The 13,186-nt window shown below is 46.9% G+C and overlaps 1 protein-coding gene across 2 annotated transcripts in view; it reads left to right on the forward strand.

Annotated features, from left to right (window-relative positions):
- The first annotated feature begins 698 nt into the window (after window positions 1-698).
- The window catches only part of Sim1 (SIM bHLH transcription factor 1), a 73,609-nt gene continuing 61,121 nt past the window's right edge, over window positions 699-13,186 (forward strand). Inside the window, exons 1-3 of one of the 2 annotated variants that reach the window (XM_074077836.1) lie at window positions 699-991; window positions 1,686-2,308; window positions 11,461-11,543. In XM_074077836.1, coding sequence (XP_073933937.1) covers window positions 2,134-2,308; window positions 11,461-11,543 — 258 coding nt within the window. In that variant the 5' untranslated portion in view covers window positions 699-991; window positions 1,686-2,133. Of the gene's footprint in view, window positions 992-1,017; window positions 1,360-1,685; window positions 2,309-11,460; window positions 11,544-13,186 lie in introns of those variants that run through there. The other variant, XM_074077840.1, reaches the window with a different exon arrangement.

Genomic DNA, 13,186 nt, shown 5'->3' on the forward strand with positions numbered 1-13,186 from the left:
TCCCCTCCAATGTTCACTCAGTACTTCCCATAAGAAAAGTCCCAGAGCACAGCTTTCCACAAATCAGCCCAAATCCGAGCCATTTCGAAAAAGACACTCTTCTTTGGGATTAATTTAAAGACAAGTATTGCATTTCTTTCCGCTGGTGATGAATTCGGTGCCCACGCCGTGGGCCCCGCCACCTGTCTGCAGGAGGGGCGCAGCAGCCGGGTGGCTTTTTGGGCTCAGGGTTCGGGTGACTCTCGCCTCGGCTGCGGTGAGCCCAGTGCGCCCGCCAGTCCGACCTCAGCGGCCCGCCGCCTGCGCGCGCTCCCAGAGCTGCCAAGCGGATGCGTGAGGCTGAGTGCTCAGACACCAACCCCAGGGACCCCGAAGAGCGCAATTCCCGCGCAACACCCGGGAGTCTCGGGCCTAGAGGTCAGGAGCCGCGGCCGGAGACAGTCAGCGCCGACCCGGGCGCCCGAAGCTCATTAGCAGCGCAGCTGCCAAGCAGTTCGTAAGACTGCAAGCGCCCAGCGGAGCCGCGTGGAGGGCGGTGCAGGGTGCACTCTTGTCACTCAGACCTGTTGGCCAATGAGCGTAGCGCCGCGAGGCGAGCCAGGCCAATAGAAAGCCGGAAGGCTCATGAGTGGCATTGAGGGAGGGCGGGAGAAAGGGAGCCCGGGAGAGAAGTTGAAGCTAAACCTCGTAAGCTATAAAGAAGTTAAGGGGGGCGCTTTCGGCTTCCAATTAGGAATACTACTGGCTCCGAAGCAACTACAGAGGAGGAGGATTCTAAAACCACCTCACCCGTCCCAAAGCCCGCATCCTCCTCCTCTGACACGTACCCCTCCCCCAATTCATGACCAAGAAAAAGGGGCCAGGGAGTGCTCTGCTCTTCTCTGCCAGTGGGAAGCGGAGAGGCCCGCACCGTTGTTCTGTCCGACCGTAGACATGAGTACAGTTAAGAGGTGGGCGCCTCCGCACCCTCTGCAGCCCGCGAGGACGGAAGGTAGGTGAAGCAGAAGACACCCCGAGCTCGCCCAGCGGCCTCGGTAGCTCTGATGCCGAGGAGGCTAAGCTGGGGCGCCCCCGCTCCGTCCCCCGCGCCTGCAAGGGGTCTGTCGTGAGTGTGCCACCTGTTAACCTGGCGCTGCCGTGCCCCGCAGGCTGCCGCCCCTGCTGGGCAGGGAGAACTCTGGGTCGCCTCGAGAGTCCCCAGAGGCTTCATGTGTAAGTGCCACTTTTTGAGGACTTCTTCAGACTTGAGACCCGTGTTAGAGAGGTAGCCAAACTCCAGGTTTGCCAAGGTCGAGGGACTGAAGGACGCCCACAGCGCAGTGGAGGAATTCTGATTTGCGCAACCTGCTTTGCTGCGAGGTGTGTGCTTGGCCTGGGCACCCAGGACCGGTAGCCGAAGGTCCTCTAATGGCCTTCAAAAATATGCGTTTTGTTGTTTGGGCACCTTCCCAGGGGGCTGGAGAATGTGACTGGCATGGGTGAGGGGATGGGAACTTTATTTACAGGGTTTTAGTCTTACTGCTGATTTCTCCATGTCTTTTAAAAACACACAAAAGCCACGGATTGTGGCGAGGAACGTTGAGGCGCATTGAGGCCCTTGCCGGACGCTTTTGGAATTGGGAGCGAGGGTGTGAGTGACGGTGTAACCTCAGATCTCTGATGCTCTGATGCTGTTGTCTCCGCAGTGGTCTGAAACAGTTTATCCCGGATTCCTGTTCTTCCCAAAGGGGCTCAGAGCCGTCTAAAACACCGTGGGACTGAAGAATAAACGTCGAGGATTATTATGTCGATTTTCCAAAGAACGGGGTTCGCAGCACGGAACAGAAGGAAAGGCTGGCTCCTCAGGGGTCCCTCCAGCATTTGATACCTACAGACCCCAAGGATCGCCCAAATTGTCGTGGATCAGCAACTTTCCTATACTTGCACCCTACATTTTCAGAGAAAATATTTTCTGGTTCCTGCACTGGCCTTTTCCTACCATCAATACAGTCTCCTCGGTGCAGACTTCAGTCTCTTCATTCAAAGTATGCATTATGTGTTTTACTAAGTATGGTCTCTAGTTGAAAGTTAATTTTTGGTTTTGGATGAATCTGTGGAGCTTACGTTGTAAGAAGAAAGGGGGAACAAGACACAATGAAAGAAAAGTCCAAAAACGCTGCCCGGACTAGGAGGGAGAAGGAAAACAGTGAATTTTATGAACTGGCTAAATTACTGCCTTTGCCCTCGGCTATCACCTCGCAGCTGGACAAAGCATCCATAATCAGACTCACTACCAGCTATCTCAAAATGAGAGTGGTGTTCCCAGAAGGTAAGTGACTTTGCCTAGGTGAACTATCAAAGGCAGAAGAGGTAGGGAGATTTGCCAGACCATGAGTAGCGAGGCACGGGTGTATTTATATACATACTCTCTCAAGGCAAAGGGAAGTTTAGCCCAACTACTTGACTAATCCTTACTGAACTCAGAATTCCTTTTCTAGGCACCATTATTAATACTTTCTCTCCAATCCTTCAGATATGTTTGGTTGGGAAGCAACCCAACAGTGCTTTTGTCAACACTTTAGACACTAGGTTCAATTAAAAGTAGTACTAATCCAAACATGACTTTCTTTTTTATTCTTCTTGTTAGAATTGTATCCAGTAGAAAGCAGGAGCACTGTTGAATTCTGTATTTTTGCTAGAAATAGACCCAATATAATAACTTCTCTACATGTCTATAGTTCATAGAACTATAAAAAGAGTGGCAATATTCGTTAACAACATCCTGAATTTAACAGTTGCTTGGCTGCTAACGATAAATTTATTTTGAATTTTTAAGATGTTTGCAGATTCTGGGGCTTGGCAATTTGCAACTCCGGCCTTGATATTGTCTGAAAGATACTAGGCTGCTTCTAAAACACATAAGATGTAATTAAGATGGCTAGCACACTTAGAAAATATCATCTGAAAGCCAGGTTGGCAAACAGATCCTGGAAAAATGTCTTATAAGGCCTAGAAGCTAGACTAGCTGAGCTGTTGACATGATTGAAAACTGTAATCTGGATTATCAAGATTCACTGTGTGAGGACAGAACAGTCTTCACAGAACACTGTCCTGTGTAAAACCATTTGCACTCACTATGCAAAGGACACTTTTCTCTTTCATTTATTCATCCTTTCCTCTGCTCACATCCAAATGATGAACAGATTTTTTAAATGTTTTAGATATGTCTTTGCTAGGAGAGGAAGATCTAGGAACGTAAAGGAGTGATCACTAAGCAAGCAAGCAAACAAAAGTTCTAGGGAAACAAACCTGTTTATTTACAAAGGAAAACTTATTTGACCCATAGAGGTTTATGTTGTTGTTGATTTTGGATGTTTGAAGTTTGCTGTTTTCTTTTAAAAAACGGTGCAGGAAGGAAATAGTCATTATTGGGCTTGAAGTTTCACTTTCCTTGATTTTGATGTAAAAGCTTGCAAAACGTTCTCCAAGTTAGTTAGGGACACTTGGAGGAAAACTTCCAAATTGTATTTCAATTCTGCCCTCAAACTAGAAATGGTGCTATATCAATGCTTAAAGCCTTTCCTTGAACAGTTTTCATTTGACCCTGGAAACTAGGGAGGAGAGGAGTCAAAGCTTAGAGTACCTGAAAAGTTTTTTAAAAGAGAAAAAGGAAGGACAACCTAAGTACTAAAAACCACATTTCCGGTTCAAACTGTGTTGAGAATTGCTGATGAGAAAATTACCATTATGCCACACTGCCTCTGTTTAAAAAAAGAGATCTCCTTGTCTTTTATACTGTCAGCGCTTACTTTATAAAAATAAAGCTATCGCGAACTCCGCTGGCCGCGCTGTTCCTAACAAGATTATTAGCAGTGATTTGTCAGCTCCTGCGGTCTCAGTGGGCTCTCTTTCTGCGTGATTTCTAGCCGGTCTCGTCAATTATCGGTGCCGATGTCGCTCACTGTTTGATCAGAAGCAGCATATGGTGCTGCTTGTGGGGATGCAAGTAATCGCAGGAGGAGAATAGCCGGTCAGCGTCCCCGGGTCGGCTCCATGCGAACCGGGAGCCTGGGGAGTCGCTGGCTTGGGATCCTAGACTGCTGCTGCAGATCCCGGCAGGCGCGGCCCGTGGTGATCCGGCTCTGGCACGCGCGCCCTTTCTCTCTCTCTCTCTCTCTCTCTCTCTCTCTCTCTCTCTGTTGCTGTTTTCTTTTTGTTTTCGAACAGAGCAAAGTTTCTAGTTTCAGTGCTAACTCTAAAAATTATAAAATAAATACATAGGAGTAATAAAAAGAAAGTAAACTCTCATCACCAACTTCTTGTTATTTTTTTAAGAGCTCACGGGTGAAGATTCCTGCTGGGGTCCCCTAGGTGGCCAGACAAGTCCCCTCTGGTAACTTTTAACTGTGCTTTGTACAGAACCCCCACCTTCCTCCAGAACCCGGGCCCCTCCCACCTCTCCCGTCTTCTATGGGTGAGTGTGAGTTTATGGGGAGGAGGGGATGGACGATGTGTGAACTCTGGGCACATCATTTATTTCTGTAGCTACTGTTGAGCCCATAACTCACTCGCAGCTTCCACTCGATGAGTTAGACAGGGTCATCTGAACAGCTGGCTCCTAGGACTGTGGTTTTACTTTTGAGAGTCTATGATCTTCGAAAACCTAAACATGGCCCTTTAAAATATAAAAGAAAGAAGAAAAACAAAGTAACAGTTTGGGAAGGAACACTCAAAAGTATTAGTGACAGCGCAGAACCAGACACAACCTGCAGGGGGTGCCAAATTTGGGTTCAACCTTGAACCCAAATAGCGGGTGGACAAGTTTGGAGTCCAACGCGGTAGGGGATACTGAGTACTTTAATCTTTTTTAGCAATGCTGAATGGAATTTGAAGATTAAATTCATCTTTACATTTATCTTAAAGCCAACCCAAGCACATAGTAGGTCCTCAATAAAATTTTGCTTTGAGGATATGATAAGGATAACTATTTTATCATGGTAAACATCTTATCACATGCGATGTGGATTTTGCAAGATATGTAGTCTCAAATAATTAACAATCTAGTGACATAGCTATAGGCATAACAATGTTGTAAAACTTCAGCTTTTGCTCCAAAAAGGTCCCACTTCCCACATTTCATTTAAAATACCCTACAATGCCCAAAGGCAATACATTAAATGAACACATTTAATTAAACATTTAATTTTTCATACTTATACTTGAAAAAAGCAAATACCCATTAAACTATAGGTCATTCCTTTTCCCCATTCATTTGCCAAATATCTTTTTTCTCCTCTAGGGTCTAGTAGGTTTTTTTACAGGGTATATTTCTGCTTTTACTTATTTTACCTTATTAGATAATATTGAACTATTGGGGAGGAATGAAAGAAGTATGGGATATGGGTTCCTGGAATAATTAAAAATAAGCATTCAATTGTCATTAGATTGGAGATTTAATAGGACAAAGAAAGAAAATTCACAAACATTACTGTGAAATAATTAACAGTGCAGATCTTCTGACTGATAACTTAGTGTGTTCTAAAATACCCTTGCAAAGCAAAAAAACTGAGGCATGTAGAAATGTGTATATGCTATCAAAGCCAGAGGCAAGGGTTTAAAAAAGAAACAAAATGACTTCATTTGTGTGCAAAACAGAAATAAATCATTTTAAAAGAAATACATATGATTCAGCTACAATAAGTTTTGGCTAGGTGCATAGTGGCATACAGAATAAACTTTGAAAGGCCCAGATAGGTTTTCAAATCTGTACTATTCAGAATCTTGGTAGTGTCATTCTACATTTCATTGTTAAGATGACTGGAAAATAAAAATTGTCATGGAGTTAAAATTAGTAACTTTAGTAAAGATAGTTTCCACAAAGGTCAGGGATGATTGAACAAACCTCCATAGCTCCTTCCTATAATATTCACCACTGAAGCCCTTAATCACTACATTTTTTGAGGCAGAGAACTGAAAAGAAAAAGAGGCCCCATTTCCCACGTGGATGGGTGATTTAAGGCTGTTTTTCTTGCTGCTCAGGGAAATGATTGAGCGTTAGGTTTCCATGTTTATTTTCTTACAGAAGTTTTTCTCATTTAAAAGCCTTTAAGCACAGTTTATGCTCCACGCTGCTTTTCTCTGTTTAATTCCAGTTTTGATGTTGACTTAAAATGTCCAGTGCAGAACTAAACTTACAGAGCATTTTGCCAGGCAGATTTATGTGTTAGAAATTGTAGGTCCAACCAATGAAAAAATACTTTTTTTAAAAAGAGAAGAATCACTAATAATAGTAATAAAACACAACAATAAAACAAGGCATTGTAAACTACGGTGAGAAGATCTGAAGCAGGGTACCATCACCCACCTGAGGTTTAACAACAGGATAAATTTACAGAGAACAAACCTGCTTTCTAGAAGAATTGTTTTACAGTTCTGGGGACTATGGGCAACTTCAAATTTTTACAGACAAATATGGACACAGAATTGGACCTGCTAGATTCCTCCCTCATTTCTCTGTCGGCTAGGGTGTTTTTCAAGAAAATGAGGTTTGGACTCCAATAATAATGAGGGTCACCCATTGCCAGCCCTTAATTCATGGAATTTTCAATTTTGTGCGTGGAAGGGGAACCCCAATTATTTAGGAATGGTCCTCCTACTCTGAGCGTTCTGAAACTGTGTCTACACTGGAGCAAACTTTCTTCCGCAGGTACCCCCATACAATGGGCGGCTTCCGCTGGAAGTCGCTCGACTTTCGTGGCTCAGGTCAGGCCAGGCCAGGCAGGGCCTTCCGCGCGCCTCTCTCCCGGCTGGAAGCTCGCCGCCAACTAGATCGGCGTGGTGTGTCCGGTTCTCTTTTTGTGGTGGCCCGGCTCGCGGTCCCCGCAGTCTCCTCACTGTACTCGGGGGTCTAGCGAGAACTCGGGGACGTCTCCGCCCACTGCCCGAAGTAGAGTCCTTGAGGGATGCTGGTGAGTGACAATCATCCTTAGTACTGCCCGGGCCAGTGCCCCAACCATAGGAGGTTGTCTAATGCTAAAGCCGAGATTCGTTGCGATCGGGCCATTCCCGGGAGGGAGGGAGGGCTCAGTTCGTTGTCCGGGTCCCCAAGCCAGGTAGAATCCAAGCGGGATCCGCCAGCACCTCGCAGCTCTCTGTTGCCGGCGCGGGTCTCCAAGGAGGTGTCATCGCCAAGTCCTGGTCACGCTGAAAGCCCGAAGTCCCAAACGGTAACGCTAGACATTTTTTCGTCGCCGTGCAGGACGCTCCCCTGTACATTTGACCCCACTTTTAGTCTGGACCTGATCGAACCCTGTCCTCCCCCTCATCTCAGTTTTCGTTCATTTACTGCGGACTCGGCACTGTTAGACAACTTAAACTGGTGAGCCGGAGGAAGCATCAGGACGAGGGCCAAGAAAAAAAGGGTCAGGCTGTGATAATCAGTCTTCACCCCAGATTTACACTACTGAATTCTTCGGCCGGGGAGCAAAGGCTCAGGCTCACCGGGCGGCAGGCGAGGGCGAGGCACACCCTGTGGGTTCCAGGCAGTATTGTGGGACAAGGCCTGGCTGGGCACCTTCACCAATGCTCTTGGGAGCTCCTCACTCCTCGGTGGCCGACCGGGTGCGTTTAGGTGCACGAAGCGACTTTCTGCCCAGTGACTGTTCAGCAGTTGGGCCCCCACTGGTAGCACCCATTCCTTATCCCTCTCTTTCCCAGATAGCCTGGCCCAGGACTTGTGCTGGAGCTCAACACAAAGGTCTGAGGAATGCTTGGGCTATGCATTCAGCAGTGACCCAATGCTGGGCAGTATACAAGGGATTTGGGTGTTTTCGGGATCCCTTCCCTAGACCAGCCTCCTCCCTTCACACCCTCTGCTCGGGGGATTCCCAGGTAGCTGGTACCAGCCAGCCTCTTAGGGACTCAGAGCTTCTCCCGCCTTTGTCCCTAGACTGTGGTCAGGTTGTGGGACAGCTTTTCCAGCTTCTGCATTCCCCCTTTGCCTAAAAGGTATATTAGGAGTTTTGGAAATAATGGTCCCTGGGAAGCACTGTAAGGAAGACACATTTCCATAGAGATATAGCGTTTATATATTAAAAGGTGAAAGAAAGAAAAAGAGCAGTAGAACAAGGTCTTCTCTTTCCCCCTCTTCCTGTCGGAGGGAAGAAGGCGATGATGCCAGGTCTGTAATCTATTTTTTGTCAAGGGTATGAAATTCATTCGAAGGAAAAGCTCGATCAATTTATTTTTGCTCCTTGCAATAACACAGCTGGATGATGCTTTGAGCTCGCGCTAGACTGGGGCTCATCATTCATTCGCCAAGAACGGGCCTAAATGGTGCCTGTGGGATTAGGTCAATTTTAGTGGATCTACTTCGCCTCATTTGGTTACTAATTGGTTTCTTGTTTTATAAATCGAAATCTCATTTTCAGGAAATTACAAAACCCGTGCAGTCAGTCCATTGAGGTAATCCTTGGGTCAGGGGGTATTTAAATGGAAATGGCTCAACCGAGCACCAAGGGTAAAGCAACAGTGAAGCTTGCTGGGGTTTTCGCATGAAATGCGAGCTAGCCCTTTAGATCCATAATAGATACATCCTTTCTAACGCTACTTATGTAAATATGATAAACCAGATTTTAAGGGAAGAGTGGGGCCTGGGAGAAGCAAAAAAAAAAAATTATCTGCTAAGGTTAATGTGGCATATCTTGGAAATCTTCCAAAATAGATTATGTTTTCCTTTGTCTTCGGCCACTTTAGCTGAGGAAAACCCTTTTGTCTAAAACCCGATTTAGTTATCGCCTCCCTCACAGAGCTTCTTTTCTCCTTTGCAAAACCCCGTTCGCTCGGCCTCACCGAATTACAAGAGAATCTTTAGATCTTGTTCCCACTGTAATCCCGCCGCAAAGGGAGCTGGTTTCCTCCTCATTTTAAACAGACAATCAAAGGATTTGCGAATTTTCTGCGGTAGGTCAAGTGCAGAAACGAAATCTCAGCTTACCCCCTCGCCAACTGAAGTTGGGTGCGGGAGCGCGTCTCCTAAGGCAAGAGGCGAGGGGTCCAGGGTGAGGGGTCTCCGCCCCACTTCGGGACTTTTTGGAAGGGGGACCCCTGATCCGGGTTTGGGGAGGTGTTTCTTCATACCCCCGAAGCGAGCTCAGCCCTGCAATTACATCAGGAAAGCCCCACAGGTAGACAAGACCAGCCAGTTCCTTACAAAACATTAACCCAGAGTTAACCGTGTGACCAAGATTTCGACCTGGAACACAAAAAGAAGGCAACGCTCTGTGAAAGCAAAAGGTTCCTTAAAAGGTGGTGATGGCGATGGCAGGGGAGGGCGAGGGAGGCCCCAGTTAGCTTGCACCGGAATGGGCTGCTTATTAACCTGTGGGGAAGTCTTACTGTCCCTTGTTGGCGCATAATAATGAGGCCACAACCTGACAGAACAAAGGGCCGCCTGGAGTTCGGAACCAGTATCTTCCACCCCAGCTCGAAGGATTTTCAGATCCTTTGGGTCGGGAGGCCGCTCCGGGAGACGCTCAAAATTTTAAAGATGTTTGCTGACCCAAATGATCATGTTTCGCTTGCTACCGGGGGTAGGCGAGAGGCAGATCTCTGGACACACTACAGCCTCGGCCCCTCAGCCCACTGGGGCACAGTGCCAGGGAATCTTTGGGGTTTCAGGCTCCTCCCGGTCCAAGGGAACCTTAGTGAGGCCTCCACAGCCAACTCCTCCTGCTGCTCCTGGTGGGGGTGGGGTGGGGTTGTCTGAGCAGGAATCAAAAACTGCCAGAAACCAGGAGGATAGGTTGAGTGCATCAGAAGGAGTGAAGAGGTGACAACGCCAAGGGGTTTGTGCAGGTGGTTGTGATGAGGACCCTCTTGGAACAATCCAGGAGGATGACTGGGAACAGGACAGTGGAGTCTCTCCCAGGAGGGAGGCTGGGGCGGGCTAAAGCGTCAGGAGGGGTCAACCTGCAGGAGGGAGGGAGAGAAGTCCAGATGCAGGCGGGGAGCATCCGTGTTTGCAGAGCGGTGGGGAAATCGTTAGATTTATTTAGATGTGCAAACACCCAGAAAGACCCTATTTGAGCTTAAGGGGCGCTCACTGTTACTTGTTGCCAGGGTTGTTGATCGCTTGCTTAGGAAGCAGTTACTGGCCAACACCTTTAAAAGGTCTAACTCCATGCTTTATTGTGAATGATTCTCCCCAGCCCTATATTATAACAATTCCAGTTGTTTGTCATTGTGTACTTTATGGTGTATTTGCTCTTAACCAAGTAGACTACCTTAAAAAAAAAAGTCATGTTAAACGTTATCCAATGGTGGGTGATGGAAGGATTTAACTATCTAGTTGAAATAATTTCAGTGCAGCACTGTTAAAAGATATTGCTCGTAGTTTAGCATAGGTCTGCACATGTTTCCTCTGCTTTATTTTCATTTCTTTCTGTACACAGGTAATAGAGAAGACTCTGTATTGTTTCTTTTTTAAAAATCAGCCAGAAGAGTCATAAGTGTTTTAATTTTTTAAAATGGTTTGCCTCAAAGCGTGAAGGAATCTTAACCTTAACGTATAACATCGAGGAGGAGAATGGCCTGACTTTGTAAATAAGCGATGGTACATGGGAGGTAGAGAAATAATGGTTCTCTCTGTCTAGAACAGTATCAAATATTGCTGAGACATTGTTAGTGCCTTAAAGTAACTGACTCTAGTAGAGCCTGTGCAGTTTATTTTCTTATTTGTGGGGTTGGGGGATGGAGACAGAGAGGATAAGGGGTGTGTGAAGCAGGGGTTATCAAGGAAAAGGGAGAGGAAGGATTGAGCAGGGATGCTGGAAGTCAACCACAAGCAAACCAATTTTTTTTGTTTTGTTTTCCCTAAGGGGATTAAAGTCAGAGGCGGGAGAATGGCTAGAAAGCCTTGCAGCCAATCAGACAGGCCGCCAGGGACCAGATGGATCTGGCTGGTCATCTGAGGTCGCTCTGGGAGGCCGTGACTGCCTTCTGTGGATGTGGGTACATCTTCCGGCTCTTGATCAGGCGGATGACGAAAATTTCGGACGAGAAATAAAGTGTTAACACACTAGTTAACCTAAGCAAAAGTTGGGGTGCGATGTGTGTGTGTGTGTGTGTGTGTGTGTGTGTGTGTGTAGGCGGGAATCTTTTTCAGGACAGAGGCTCTTTGAGGTCCTGCTAGGCAGGCAGTAGAAGAGGTCCCTGTCTTCCCTGAGAAACCTGGTCTGGCCAGAGGCAGCAAGTGTGATTTCTGCTCAGAAGCCGAGAGGCGGAACCAAAATTTAGTCGCGCCCATACCCCCTACCCCATGTAGGTTGGGGAGGGGGTAAGGATTTGACGTGGGAGAACTTATCCAGCGGTGATGTCTTGCTCCTGGTGGACCATGTGAAACAAGTCATAAACGCGGACTAGTCCCAAAGGACCAGCTGCACTGGGGTTCGGTTGCAAAAGGTTGTTTGTGTGTTTCCACAGGGCTTGGCGAGGCGTGGGGCCACTCGAGTCGGACTAGCCCCCTGGACAACGTTGGCCGTGAGCTGGGCTCCCATCTACTGCAGGTACAGGCGCAGGTCTCCTGGTGACGCTTTTGTTTTCAGGTCCCGGGTGCCTGGCCATTCACCCAGTCTTTTAGTATCTCATTTAAAAAAAGGATTCTACCTAGATGTGGCTCACTGTCAGCCCAACAACTCCTTGAAAGTTAAAACGTTAGCTTTTAATTTAACTGGGTGCACATGGGTGGATGGTGCCTTACCAGGCTGAGAAGGACACAAAGTGACAACCAAGACTTTGGGTTTGGAAAAGAGCCTGGTCAGGCCCCATTAGGGCGCTCGGACCCAGGGAGGGGGCCCATTTGTCAGTTTTTGCTGAGAGAAATGGAATGCCCCGCAGAGCCGGGTGCAGATTCCTCTGAAATGAAGGATTTGCAAAGGAAATAACAGGAATCTGATAGAAATGCTGGTCCGGATCCAGCTGTGTTTGCAACTCATTTCATCTCCTCCTGTAGTTCCCAGGCTCCCTCCTCTCTCCAGTGCTCCCCTCTCCTCAGGCCAGCACGGTCTTGGTGCAAACCCTGCAGTACACACATACACACCCCCAGGTAAAGAGTTTAGCCAATATGAGGTGCCCATTACCTTGTTATTTGCAGGCCACACCGTTTTAAATAACCTGTTGGCCGCATAAATCTCAGAACAAATATTTTAAATAGTAAAACGCCCAGTGGCGTGTTTTTTTTTTTTTATAGGATTGAAGCACCCCCTCCGCACACTGTACCCTTGTTATTATTATTCAGGTCCACCGGAAACTCCTGAAGTGGTAGCCTGGAACCTAAGACGCACAGTGGAATCAGCTGGTTTTCCCGTGTGAGTGGCGTCTGTTAGCAGGATTCCACAGATTCGCAGATCCAGGCTGCCACCTTTCCTCTTTCATTCCCAGAGGCCAAAGAGATTTTTTAGTTTCACAGTACAGTGGAAGGGCTTGAGCTAGCATTCCCTCATGGACATGGCCTCCGTATTTTTGAAAAGCATTGTAACTCTCTTTACTGAAACACTTTCCCTCAGATGTCCCTGTGTTGCCTCCATCTTTCCATATTCCCAACTAATTTCTCTCAGCAAAACCCAAACACTCCTTCATCCCTTCTAGCTCTTGCCCAATCTCTGTCTTCATTTTCACCTCAAATTTCTGGCAGAACTGACTCACATTTGTGATTTCAGTGGCTCACTACCTCCTTCATTCACACTCCTGCATCCCTGCAGACTAGTATCTCTTTCACCACTTTTTTTTTTTTTCTTCAGTGCTGGGGATTGAATTCAGAGCCTTATGCCACACTCTTACTTCGTTTTAGTGAATTTTTTTCACATAGGATCTCACTTTTACCCAGGCTAACCTCAGATGGTTATCCTCCTACTTCTGCCGCCTTTGTAACTGGGATTATAGCTGTGCACCTCTACACTCAGCACTCCTTTCACTATATTTTGATATCTAGAATTAGATACTTCTCTCTTATCCTACCTGAATTGTTCAGCCTATAAATACAGGAGGATTGATTGAGTGCAAAACAAAAAGCCCTGGCCTTATGGAGTTTACATTCTAAGGATGGCAGCCTTACAAATTACATGGGTGCACTCCACTGTGTTTCAGGTGTTGTAGGTGCTATAGAGAAAATTAAGAAGGGGAAGGAGGAGGGCATTGTTTTAGTCTTGAC

The sequence above is a fragment of the Castor canadensis genome, chromosome 1, assembly GCF_047511655.1.
Source record: "Castor canadensis chromosome 1, mCasCan1.hap1v2, whole genome shotgun sequence".
Lineage (NCBI taxonomy): Eukaryota > Metazoa > Chordata > Mammalia > Rodentia > Castoridae > Castor > Castor canadensis.